The following is a 13,630-nucleotide window of genomic DNA, read 5'->3' as shown; positions in this document are numbered from 1 at the left end:
AAAAAGAAAAACACAAAACACATTTTAGGCATGAAGAAGAGACCCATTGGGCTGGATTAAAGGACCTGGAGAAAGGAAAGGAGGTGGCCAAGTTAAGATGGCCAGGGACACTAACCAGGAGCAGACACAAAGATTGTGAGTGACAGGCAGAGGCAATTATTGGAGTAGGAAGTCAAAATTAGAAAGAACAGACAGCCCTAACCGGTTTGGCTCAGTGGATAGAACGTTGGCCTGCGGACTGAAGGGTCCCAGGTTCGATTCCGGTCAAGGGCATGTACCTTGGTTGCGGGCACATCCCCAGTGGGAGGTGTGCAGGAGGCAGCTGATTGATGTTTCTCTCTCATCGATGTTTCTAACTCTCTATCCCTCTCCCTTCCTCTCTGTAAAAAAATCAATAAAATATATTTTTTTTAAAAAAAAGAAAGAACAGACATAACTGAGTAAGTAAAAACAAACAAACAAACAAACAAGCAAGCCCCTAAAGGTGTTTTGCATTCATTATCTTAAAAATACCCCCTTCCCAGGGCTAGAGTTCCAAGAATGTTTGAAATGTAGGGCCAGTGGTCTGTAGAGTCAGCATGCCCTTGGGCCACACAGAACAAGCCACTGTGGTATACTGAGAATAGAAGGACTTTTATTTCAACCCCTCCTTTGAAATTTTCCATTTATGTATAATAAAAATATACAATATATTAATATGAGAATATATTTACATAGCTTATAAATTTACAAGTAAACAGTCTGGTAATATGTTTTCAAACATTTTACTGACAGGTTACACAAAATACCAGACAAATAATCTGGTTAGATCAGTAATGGTACTAGTATCAAACCCAGCCTAGTTCTGCATGTATTTCAGCAGTTTAACAAATTGCATGATTTGGACACACAAGTTCAAATACACCTCCTACATTGCCAGAAACAACTAATTCCACTTCATCAAGTGAATATCTACTAACACATTGAAAATAATTATGTACACAACTCTACCCCCTTCAGTGGGCACAGTGATATACACCCACCGCACTTAATAGCAGTTTTTCTCTATGTGGCAGATTTTAAAAAAATGTATCTGATGGATAGAATTCTCATTGTTTTTTCCTTCTATTCAAAATGAACTTTATCTTACTCTTTTTCAGCTAACATATTTTGTGGTCAAAGAATGACTAAGAAGGAAATACTACTACAAGAAAAACTAAAAAAAAAAAAAAAAATTAAAACATTACTTTTTATACCTAATATGAGAACATGTGGAGAAATGGCATAAACAATGTGCTCACAATTATGACTTGATGTTGTTTTAAGGCAGGCAAATGAATCAAACTTAAAAATAATTAAAAATCCTATATAATAAAGAGTTAATATGCAAATTGACCATCACTCCAACACACAAAGATGGCCACCCCCATGTGGGCACAAGATGGCTGCCACAGATGGCTGGCAGGGGAGGGCAGTTGGGAGCGACCAGGCCTGCAGGGGAGGGCAGTTGGGGGCAACCAGGCTGGCAAGGGAGGGCAGTTAGGGTTGACGAGGCCAGCAGGGGAGGGCAGTTAGGGGCAATCGGGCCGGCAGGGGAGCAGTTAGGTGTTGATCAGGCTGGCAGGGGAATGGTTAGGGAGTGATCAGGCTGGCAGGCAGAAGCGGTTAGGGGCAATCAGGCAGGCAGGCAGGCGAGCGGTTAGGAGCCAGGGGTCCTGGATTGTGAGAGGGATGTCCAACTGCCCGTTTAGGCCCGATCCCGGAGTCCCAGATTGGAGAGGGTGCAGGCTGGGCTGAGGGACACCCCCACCCCCATTCATGAATTTCATGTACTGGCTCTAGTCTGAATTATAAAATAATGAAATAAGGATTTTGTGCAAAATCACAAGTTATTTGATAAGCGAGTTATTTGTGTCAACATTTCTTGGAGTTTCATAAAAAAAGTTATGGTAACTGGATAGTCTATCAATTGAGCCATTCTATAATCATCAGTTTTGCAAACAATTTTAGATACCATTTTTTTCTTTAAATGAGTGAATGGCAATACATGAATATCTTAATTTATTTTAAAATGTCAGTGTAAATCATCTTCACTTTTTAGATCAAACCATCCCTCAGAAAATTAGAAAATTTCTCCCACATATAAGTGCCTACACCTTCTCTCTCTCTACTTACGTAAAACACCAAGCCACATACACACACAGAACAATCTTATGGCACATTTCTTACTGTGGAACTCACCAACCCTATTAGTGAGGACTATTTTGAAGGTATAAATGTCCAATCTTGTCATATAAGTGGACAGACCAAAACAGCTATCTAAAATTTAATTAAAAACCATATATCCAACACATTCCACATTAAAAGGGGTTTGACACTCAGGACATCTTATAGTTCTGAGAATTTCAATTTTAAAATAATCTGAAGCAATAGGGACTGGAGGGGATGAGATAACTGAGTAACTGAATATATATTTAGCATAACCACCACACAAGATGATTTATTTAAATATTTGCTAAGGGAACAGATTTTTTTTCCCTCTGTGTTTCTTAATAAACACTGTTTGGAGGAACATCTTAAACCCTTTGGCCAAAAACTCTCCTCAATTGACACAAGGGAGGTGAGGTGCCAGGTTTCAGTAGGGGTGCGGGGTGACTCCCCTACGGAGAGATGAACCAAATCTTAGAACCTGCCTAATCTAAACCCTCATTTTTCAGAGAGGAAAACTGAGGCCCAGGCAACTTGTTAATGACTTGCCCAGTCACTAATCGAAGTCCCGAATTGAGGGACCTCACCGAAGTATTTACACCAAGGCAGATCCTACAGATCACAAGAGCTCCCAATGGGCCATCCATTCCACCTTTTTTCTGCTGTCTCTGACTCACTTCCCTCCTCTCATCCCTATTCCCAACCCTGGCTGGTGCTGCCTTTATATATTTTGTTCCTATTGGAGTTTTTTTATATCTATTTTGAATTTTAAAAACAACCTCGTTTATCCTGAGTACCAAGTTTTTTGATACCTCCCTTAACTTCTCCCAAGGCAAGAGCCTCACTTCCCCTCACCCTAGTCCAGTGATGGTGAACCTTTTGAGCTCAGTGTGTCAGCATTTTGAAAAACCCTAATTTAACTCGGGTGCCGTGTCACATATAGAAATTTTTTGATATTTGCAACCATAGTAAAACAAAGATTTATATTTTTTATATTTATTTTATATATTTAAATGCTATTTAACAAAGAAAAATCAACCAAAAAAATGAGTTCGCGTGTCACCTCTGACACGCGTGTCATTGGTTCGCCATCAGTGCCCTAGTCAGTCAACCCTGGACAGAAACCAGCAACAAGCCCAGCTGTTGAAGGGTTTGGGTAAGTGCAGGTTTCATAGTAAGGACCCAGCCCTGCATGCCGATAAAAAGAAACAACAAAAAAACAAAGGCTAATCTTGCACCTCAGAATCTGGCTCTCGAAACACAGGGAGCTTTATCTCTTTTAACTTATGCTTGTAATGGACAGGCCTGTCTAATGAAAATAAAGTTGGGGACTACTCCAATACTGATGACAGCTACCCTCTTTGTATTACAAGATTAACACCTGGTGGAGTTAACGCTGAGTGTCTGCACTCTAGCTAGTCATTTCCCATTCGGAGACACTGACTTAGAATAAAAAATCTCAAAGTGAGAAAGTGTAGACAGAGAACGCAATTGGTTAAAAATAGGGAGAAAGGTAAAATTTGCAGACAAATAGCAAGACAGTCACCTCTATGGAATCAACCAACAGGTAAATCCACAACAGTTCCACCTAAATACTTTTTTAAAAACTACTAAAGAACAACTTATTTTTTAAGAGAGACTTTAAAAGCACACATCAAAACTGTGGAAGCAGGTCTAATCTAATATTGGCATGGTCTGAGAAATTGTGCTTGCTGAAATAACGCATGGAGCTTGGAAATGTTAAGCTCTCATCTGGTTTTCCCTTTTGCTCCGTTCAGCCTTCAGGACCCAACTCACATGGTGTCCCTCCTCTGCTGCTTTCCTGACAGCCGACTCCTTCCTAACAGAAAAGAAAAACAGAGTTAATCTTCCCAGAAGCATTGCACGTTGCAGCATTTCATACAGTAACAATGTAATATCAATTAGTTTGATCTGTCTCTGACTATAAATCCTTCCAGAACACGATTGCATTTTATCCATCTTCATACTTCAGTCTCAGGACTTGGGCACATACTTGGCCACCTATAAAGGTTAGATGAAGAGAATAGAATAGAGGCAGGTGAGTGGGTAAGTGCTGTGGTAAGAGGGACTAATTTTTCAGAAGTGATTGATAAAGGCTTCCCAGAGGAGTTGTATGTCAGTGGGCCTTGAAGAATTAGTGGGAATTTGGCAGACAGCTATGAGCAGGGCTCAGGGTGGATGTAGAGAGGGCATCACAGCACAGACAACTGTGTGTCCAAAGGCTTGAGAGGGCATAGCCTGGTTGGGAATTGCAAATACTAGCGTCTTTAGAGCTTAGCATGCTCAGGATTGGAGCAGAGCAGGCTCAGCGCATGGGACGGCTGCCTATTGGGATGGGCCTGTAGGTGTGGGGTTCCATTTTCCCATGCAATCTTCTGGGAACCACTGGAGATGTGTTAGGCACCTGGGATGTGGTTGCATGGGTGATGAATGAACTCAGAAGGGCTAATTGGGAGACACTGGCACAGTTGGAGGGAGAGACAAAGGCCTGGCGAAGGTGGAGTGCAAGGATGCTGACATGTTGCTAGGATTCTTGGGGCTATATCAGAAGGATCTGTATCAGAAGCGTGCTCCTAAAGGCCTTATTACAATGTTTTCTGAAGCTGACTGTCTGCTTGGATCTCCCACAGTCTGATTTATCCTCTGTACATCCTCCCTTGTTCTCTCAGCTCCAGCTACCCTGGCCTCCTTGCTGTTCTTTGAATCTCTAAGAAAACACCCCCCTCAGGGACTATGTGCTTTCTGCTCCTGCTGTCTGAAGGTGCTCACTCCCTGTGAATCTGCCTCCAAATCTTTCCCCATTGACCCTGTCTCAGAGAACACCCTGGCAGCCACTCTCCCACTTGGACTATGTTGTATTTTCATTCTTGGTACTTACTGGCACCTAGTACCTATGTATGTTTTCAATGCCCTATTTCCCTTACTCAGAAGCTAAGCTCTATGAGATGAAGCACTTTTGCTCCTTGTTGTATCTTAGCATGTAGTAGATGCTCCACAAATATATATTTAATCATATAAGTGATTGTGTGTCACAAACCCCCCTGGTTCTTCCTCTGAAGTGTTCCCCTATCATAAGGAGTAATGGGCAGCCTCTAGGCCAGTGATGGCGAACCTTTTGAGCTCGGCATGTCAGCATTTTGAAAAACCCTAACTTAACTCTGGTGCCGTGTCACATATAGAAATTTTTTGATATTTGCAACCATAGTAAAACAAAGACTTATATTTTTTATATTTATTTTATATATTTAAATGCTATTTAACAAAGAAAAATCAACCAAAAAAATGAGTTCGCGTGTCACCTCTGACACGCGTGTCATTGGTTCGCCATCAGTGCCCTAGTCAGTCAACCCTGGACAGAAACCAGCAACAAGCCCAGCTGTTGAAGGGTTTGGGTAAGTGCAGGTTTCATAGTAAGGACCCAGCCCTGCATGCCGATAAAAAGAAACAACAAAAAAACAAAGGCTAATCTTGCACCTCAGAATCTGGCTCTCGAAACACAGGGAGCTTTATCTCTTTTAACTTATGCTTGTAATGGACAGGCCTGTCTAATGAAAATAAAGTTGGGGACTACTCCAATACTGATGACAGCTACCCTCTTTGTATTACAAGATTAACACCTGGTGGAGTTAACGCTGAGTGTCTGCACTCTAGCTAGTCATTTCCCATTCGGAGACACTGACTTAGAATAAAAAATCTCAAAGTGAGAAAGTGTAGACAGAGAACGCAATTGGTTAAAAATAGGGAGAAAGGTAAAATTTGCAGACAAATAGCAAGACAGTCACCTCTATGGAATCAACCAACAGGTAAATCCACAACAGTTCCACCTAAATACTTTTTTAAAAACTACTAAAGAACAACTTATTTTTTAAGAGAGACTTTAAAAGCACACATCAAAACTGTGGAAGCAGGTCTAATCTAATATTGGCATGGTCTGAGAAATTGTGCTTGCTGAAATAACGCATGGAGCTTGGAAATGTTAAGCTCTCATCTGGTTTTCCCTTTTGCTCCTCTCCTTCCCCACCCCATTACCAGGACTGTAGAATACATCTTTACTTCCAGAGCTAGTCCTTTCATTTATGTTCTTCGCCACCCTGGAGAGCCCCCCCGTGCTGACTCTGCCTGCTCTCCAGAAGAATACAGGCAGTGAGACAGTGACTGACCAAGCTCACTGCACCACTGGGCCTCAACCAGGAGTCCTGGCCATGTTTCAAATTTTCTTTGATTCTTAGAAGTTATTTTAACCTGCAGACAGTGTTGCTAGGTTGGTTACAAGTGCAATCAGTATTGCTAATTTTCATAACTTTTAGGAAAAGCGCCCAGGCCCAAAGTGTCTTGTAAATCGTGAAGTTGGTCAGCACAGATCAAGAGTGAGAATAGGAGAGACAAGCAGCTAGGCAGACCTGAGTCACTACACAGAGGCCCAAGGGTGTTTCCCCCACTGGCCTGATCCTCAGGGAAGAAACACTGAATTGAGGACCAGGTGACCCAAACTGAAGCATCAACAGGTGCTCAGCCCTGACAATGCCCAGACTCTGAACACGTGCTCACAGCTGCAGGTAGAGCAAAACACCTACCCCCCATCTACCTCACAGCATGAAGCAAATCACTTTTGACAACGGGGAAGTGCTGTATAAATTCCAGCCACTAATGAAAACTCATGGCATGGCTTCACCAGCCTGCTGAAAAGATACACAAATGGAACAAATAAGGCTTACATATCAATTTACAGAACACACTGTTCCCAAAATATCAAATGAGGTAATACCAGGCCACATGACAGAGAAAAAAGCCTTTAAAATTCACATGGCTAGCTGGGCCAGTGTTGCTCAGTGGTTGAGCACTGACCTATATGAACCAGGAGGTCACAGTTCGATTCCCGGTCAGGGGCACATGCCTGGGTTGCTGGCTGGATTCCCAGTGGGGAGCATGCAGGAAGCAGCCAATCAGTGATTCCCTCATCATTGATGTTTCTATCTCTCTCTCCCTTCCTCGCTGAAATCAATAAAAATATATATTAAAAAAAAAAACTTACACAGCTAAACACACTAGGCAGAAACCTCAAAGCAGCTAGACTAGACTCATAGTAACCTGCTGGTTTTTATTGTACCCTAACACTTTGGTGGTATCAGAATTGCCTTAATTTTTCATGAGAAGTCTCCACCTTCCTTGTATAGAGTTAGCTAGAGTTTAAAATCTACCTAGAGAGAAATGGACAGGCAGAGATCTATACCAGTAAAAGACTCAAAAGAAAAAACATTTGTCTAATGCAATGATAAAAGATTTAAGTATCCATTACCACCACTAAGCCGTTGACTTCTCAGTAACCAGCCACAAATGGGAGCAGAGAAAGTAAGGGGAAGGCTTATCAGGAAGTGTTGACACAACATAAACATGGACTGTGGGCACCAAACCAAGTAAGGAAACCACAATTATACCACTCTTGATTTGGACGCACTTCCACTTTTTTTTTCCCAGACGGAAAAGTCTGGTGAGACTTGACACTGAAATCTCTAAAACTCACTCCTTCAACAAACCCGCTGAAAGGTGGGAAGGGAGAGCCGCAGTCACACTGGAGATAAATCTTAACATTAAAGCTCTCTCCACGGAAAGTTTCCCCATCACTGCATTTTTTTCAGTAACAAAGATGTTGTCAGAAATGACAATTTTTTGTGTCCCCAGATGATGCCTTGCTAGCATTTGGTTATAAGCCATAAAGCAGGACTAATTTCAGCCTGTCAGGAGTCTCGCTAATGCCCAGTTTCCCCCTAGAGAGAATTCCTGTCAAATCTAATGAGAGCTCCAAAGGCCCTCTCTACAATATAATGAGCACTTAGGCCATGCTGGTGATCAGGCGGCAAAAAGCATCAATTTGAGCCTGGCTACACCCTGGGGGCCAGACGTCACCAGTTTTAATAAGAATTATGATTACTAGCTGCATAGAATGTCTCCTCAGAACTTATTATTAATGTGTGACATTCAGGAGGATGTTTTTCAAATGTAAGGCCACTTTAAACTGAATTATAGCACTGCTTTGCATACCACTCTTGTTAAGGGTCTGTCAGCATTTACAATATAAACTAAATTTCAGAGAGCTGAATTCCCTACTATGAAGAATATGGCATCTCTGAGCTTTTCACATTTTTCAAATTACTGAGCCAATTACATACAGCATATTATTAATGCATACTGGCTCATAGATGGACAAATGCCTCATGGAGTACAGGTTATTAGAAAACTATTTTCACACCATGGATGTTCCTGACCCTCTTCCCCCCTTCCTCCTTTTTCCTATGCAAAGAAGAGGTCACTGCCATGTAACCTATAGGAACCCAGAAGAATTACACACCTTAGCTCCCCCAATAATCCAGCACCAGCATATGTCACACAAAGGTGGCATTCCCTTGTAAAAGAGTCAGGGAGGTTATTAAATCCTTTGAGTTATGAGTTTAAGAAAAAAACTTGATGTTCTCTTAATCTTCCAGAATACTTGTTAGGAAAAAAAAAAAAAGATGGAGTAGGGGGCTTTAGGGTTAACATATTCTAAACAATGACAGGTTAGAACTTCTTGACCAAGTTTATTTGCATAATTTATTTAAATGACCACAGATCTTCTAGTCCAATTACTATCAACAAGTTACAAGTGTTCCAATCAGGCACTAGCCATTTAAACACACAAAAACAAAGACACAAAAACAAAGGCACAAACCCAACATAAACTAAGCTACCAATTCTGTAAATCAGAATAAAATCAGCACTTTGAAAGGCCCAATGGTATTATTAATGAAAGGCCCTGAATGTCACTATCTCTTTCCAAACACATATCTGAGAACAGATCTAATGTACAGGATGATAACTTAACATTATGAAACCTATGATGAATTAAAAATCAAAGAGTGCAGAGTTACAAAAGCAGAATTCAACTCTGAAACACACTTGCTTAATGAAAGTCTTTGAATATAAGGAAGATCTGAAGCCTGAACTAATCAATTTCTCCACTGTGCCCCAGCCGGTCAGCCATGCTCTTTAATTTAATGAAACAAGGGTTTGAGATGAAATAGCACATATACATCAAGTAAGAATTGTATTGTTGCACTTTGAAATGTGTCCAACTGTGCAACTTCATCTGATGATAATTTTTTAAGAGGCAATCGATTTCTAAAAGACTTATTGTACCAGCGTCTTGATGAAAAAGTGAATGTCAGCATATCTCCAGAATACTTACGCCCTGCCATTAATGCTTTCTTTGGCAGACAATGACTACTCAATCGAGGGTCCTTTGGGCTGAGCAATCATTTAGCTTTTCTTCTCTTATGAGGTCCTTAGTGCCTTGTTCCAGCTCAATACTCTTTTTATACACCATTATAGTAGCCATAAGTGTGAATTTTATGGGAACTTGCAAACTCATAGTCATAGCTAGAGCTTTCCAGTCACTAATCTTTTCATGCTTTTAAAACCACTAGGACTGAAGCAACTCCCAACATATGCTGTGGCTATAAAGGAACGCTTTTTTTTTCACCTCCAAACCTGCACCAACTGAGAATATTTTTTCCAAAAAGATATATGCAAATAAGCCACTAATTCTGATTAGCACTTTATGCAGCCCCAAAGCATAAAGAAAATTCCATACTTAGTCTTATACCTTGTTTAACCTTATTTAAAGACGGGAGTCTTTCACAGGTACCACACTTCTTTCCAAACCAGAACAAAAACATTAGCAACTTCAGCAACTCTACAGAATGCCAAAATCTTTCAGGGAGAATATATCTATCCAGGTAGAAAAGGAAACTCAGAGTCTCAATCCCCATCTGCCTATATAAACAAGCTAGTTTACATTTCCAAGAACCTCTCACTCAGTCATTTAAAAATTGTGTAACTGTCAAGAAGCAACCCTTGCTGCAGAATACCACCACCAGTTTGCAGGAAGGGAAACCAAGGCAGAAAAATGGCATACAACCCCCCCCCCACACCCCAGAGGACAAAGCCAGTATTAAAAAACCATGACTCATTTGTTGTTTTAGCTTGAGATTGAATAAAGCTTACCTGTTTATGCATTTCTATGTTTAATCCATATGACATTTCATAATACTGTAAAAAAAAAAAAGAATCAAGCATTTCACTAACTCACATTTTATAATGCTAAAAACACATATTTGCTCATATTACATGAAGAGGAAAGAGTCTAATCTTGGATACCTACCATCACATAGTGCCTCTGCATTTCTGTCTTTTCACTTGCCAGTTTCTCACATTCCAATTTAAGGCTACGAAAACAAAACAGGCAACTTAATGTAAACATTATGTCACTTGTTTTAACATCTGCCTCACATATTTGCACTTCAAGTAAAAACACAGACCAATTGGGAAAAGCCATAAACTATCTAGGTCAGTGGTTGGCAAACTGGGGCTCACGAGCCACATGCGGCTCTTTGGCCCCTTGAGTGTGGCTCTTCCACAAAATACCACGTGCGGGCGCGCATGTACAATGCGATTGAAACTCCGTGGCCCATGTGCAGAAGTCGGTATTTTGTGGAAGAGCCACAGTCAAGGGGCCAAAGAGCCGCATGTGGCTCGCGAGTTGCAGTTTGCCGACCACTGACTAGGTAAACACCCCAAAACTTTGTCCCTTCGTTTAACAGAGAAAAGAAATTAAGTGAGCATTACAGGGTACCCACTCAGCTATCCTTTTTCTTCTTGGTGCATCTGACCTGGTCAGATGACAAGAAGGAAAAATCTGTCTAAACCTCTGATCTACCCATAAGACTGTTTTCTCGTGGTGGTCATCTGTTCACTCCTACTTCCCTGCATCAAGGTTTGCTTCTCTGGACTCCACCAAAATCTGGCCGTGGCTTAATCTTCAGTCTCAGGCATAGGCTGTACTATCTTTGCCAACTCAGTCTCTAGGTTGTAAAGTTACTTCTACATTTGTTGGTCCCTTTCAAAAACTTTGGTTTTTAAATCCCTGCCAAAATATGTCAAGCAAATACTGCAATAGTGGGTTGAAGTCCCTCCCTGATTGGTAAACATGGTGTGGGCAGGTATGCCTCAAGCTCTAGAGATTATCATCTTCAAGTAGACAAAAGGTCAATGATCAGAAAGCCTCTGACAAAATAAGAAAATTCAGCCCTAGCTGGTTTACTAAGTGGTTAGAGCATTGGCCCGAAGACTGAAGAGTCTGGGGCTTCTTGATTCAGGTCAAGGGCACATACCTCGATTGCAGGCTCAATCCCCACCCAGGTCTGGGGCACATGCGGAGGCAACTAATCGATGTGTCTCTCACATGGATGTTTCTCTCTCTCTCTCTCTCTCTCTCTCCCTTCCCTTCCACTCTGTCTAAAAATCAACGGTAAAAAATATCTTTGGGTGAGGATTGACAACAAAAAAAGAAAAGAAAGACAATTCACACTAATACATATGTGTGCTTTTTCTTAACCAGGACAAAAATAAAGTCAATTACAGCACTAGCTGGTTTGGCTCAGTGGATAGAACGTCAACCTGCAAACTGAAGGGTCCCGGGTTCGATTCCAGTCAAGGGCACATGCCCGGGTTGTAGGCTCAATCCCCAGCAGGGGGTGTACAGGAGGCAGCGGATCAATGATTCTGTCTCATCATTGAGGTTTCTATCTCTCTCTCCCTCTCCCTTCCTCTCTAAAATCAATAAAAGTATTTTTTAAAATAATTAATAAAATTGTCAATTGCAGTTATTTCTTAGCTCTGATCAGTTGAAACTTCATAGAAACAAAAGAAGAAACTTAACATTTTTTTTGAAAGTCTACCATGAATTGGTTGCTTTACAGTTTTCACTTATAAATCTTTTGAAGTAGGTCTCATTAAATGAGACTAAAGCTGAGATGGATATAAATGTAACTCCAATCCCCTGTCCTACCCAAACCAACCTAGAATGACACCAAAGCTGGTGAGTTTCCCTTACACACATCAACCCCCTCATCACCACCAATACTAGACACAGCAAAAAGCATCTAACTTTGCATAATGGACTTTGCCTCAGACCACCCAATTCTCTAGCATGGCAAACAAGTGATTTCAACACTGGCTTTGCCTCCCTGAACCCGCACCCCAGGGCTGGGCCATCGGCTGAACCAAGGTTTTAGCTCAGTCTGTTGCAAAATAAATAAATGTAGTGCAAATATTGATGGTTCTCATGCAACTCCTAAATACACGAAAATAGACTCCCTGGAACAGCAGCAAACGGGTAAAAGGGAAACAATGGGAGTAGGAGGAGACAAGAGAAGGGGCTGCCCAGGAAGAGCCAGGAAAGAGGGTAACGTGAATGACAGATCTTTACTGCGACTCCACACGCCACCGCCTGGACGCCTGAACTAAGTACAGCCGTCGCCACCACCTCCACCCAGCTGGGCGACAAGGAGCACCGGGCTGTCCGGGCGACTATTCGCCCGGCTAGGCCGGACACGCACCTGTGATACTGCGCCTGCAGAAACTGGAATTCCTCTTTAATGCGATCCAGGGACTCTGGAATAGTGAACTTGAAGGGCTGGCCTGCAGCCTGGTGCGGCGTCTGGGGCGACAAGCGTGGGCGACCGAGGGTCGGAGATGTGGGCAGATGGATAAAGGAGTAAGTCAGAGGAGAGAAAAGTGGGTGGGATACAAACAAAAAAATAAAGTTAGAAGTGGTGGAAAACGGAGTCTTGAATTCGAGTTTGCGCTTTACTTTGGGGAGGGAGAAAATGAACCCTCCTCCAACCCCCAGCTTCTAGAGAGGCTCGGAGCCTCTTCCAGCCTCCAGGGTGGGTCGTGGTAAGTGCGCCGGGTCACCCGGCTGGAAGGAAAGGGGTTCCCCAGCCGCCTCTGAGAATCGGGCCAGATTGTGGAGATCGCCGCCCCCTCCCCCCGGGGGCGAAAATGGCCCAGGGGACTAGAGGAGAAAAACAACTCCCAATCGCTCCCAGTTCCCAGAGTCGCCTGGGCCACCTCCAGGCGCGCCAGAACGGGGGGCCTCATTGATATGCAAATAGGCGAGACCAGAAACAAAGGGGGGGCGCCCTACCGCCCCGGGGAAGGGGGAGGATGTGGCGGTGGAGCCAAACCCCAGCTTCTCCGGGCGCCCCCGCCCTCCCTGTCTAGACGTCAAGTAGGAGTGGGCCCACAGGAATTGGGGGAAATTGGGAGTTTCAGCCCATAACCCACCCCTGGAGGCCAGCAGCCGGGACCTCCCAGCCTTGCACTTCCAGAGACCGGGGGTGGAGTGGGGGGTGGCCAAAATGTAGCAGTCACCCACCTCCCTCCGGCTAGGAAGAGCACCTCCTCCCCCACAGCCCTGCCCGCCCCCCACTCCCCCATCCAGCCGCGCCTCACCGGGTGCCGGCTCTGCGGGAACATCGCTCTGGCGGTGGCCGCGGCTCTGTTCCCGGGCAACTCAATTCTCCGCTCAATTTCCAACTTTAAT

At 43.0% G+C, this 13,630-nt stretch overlaps 1 protein-coding gene across 6 annotated transcripts in view; it reads right to left on the bottom strand.

Moving 5' to 3' along the window:
• The window catches only part of TLE1 (transducin-like enhancer of split 1 (E(sp1) homolog, Drosophila)), an 87,639-nt gene extending 74,015 nt beyond the window's left edge, over positions 1-13,624 (bottom strand). For 5 of the 6 annotated variants that reach the window (XM_005868285.2, XM_014541254.1, XM_005868286.2 and 2 more), the window contains exons 1-4: positions 13,540-13,624; positions 12,642-12,742; positions 10,406-10,469; positions 10,249-10,293 (exon numbers count right to left, since the gene is read on the bottom strand). In XM_005868285.2, the coding sequence (XP_005868347.1) occupies positions 10,249-10,293; positions 10,406-10,469; positions 12,642-12,742; positions 13,540-13,563 (234 nt within the window). In that variant the 5' untranslated portion in view covers positions 13,564-13,624. Of the gene's footprint in view, positions 1-10,248; positions 10,294-10,405; positions 10,470-12,641; positions 12,743-13,539 lie in introns of those variants that run through there. The other variant, XM_014541256.1, reaches the window with a different exon arrangement.
• Between the last annotated feature and the right edge of the window lie 6 nt (positions 13,625-13,630).

Source organism: Myotis brandtii, unplaced genomic scaffold (genome assembly GCF_000412655.1).
Source record: "Myotis brandtii unplaced genomic scaffold, ASM41265v1 scaffold266, whole genome shotgun sequence".
Classification (NCBI taxonomy): domain Eukaryota; kingdom Metazoa; phylum Chordata; class Mammalia; order Chiroptera; family Vespertilionidae; genus Myotis; species Myotis brandtii.
The sequence above is the reverse complement of the archived record's forward strand: the minus strand, read 5'-3'. Positions and strand labels throughout refer to the sequence as shown.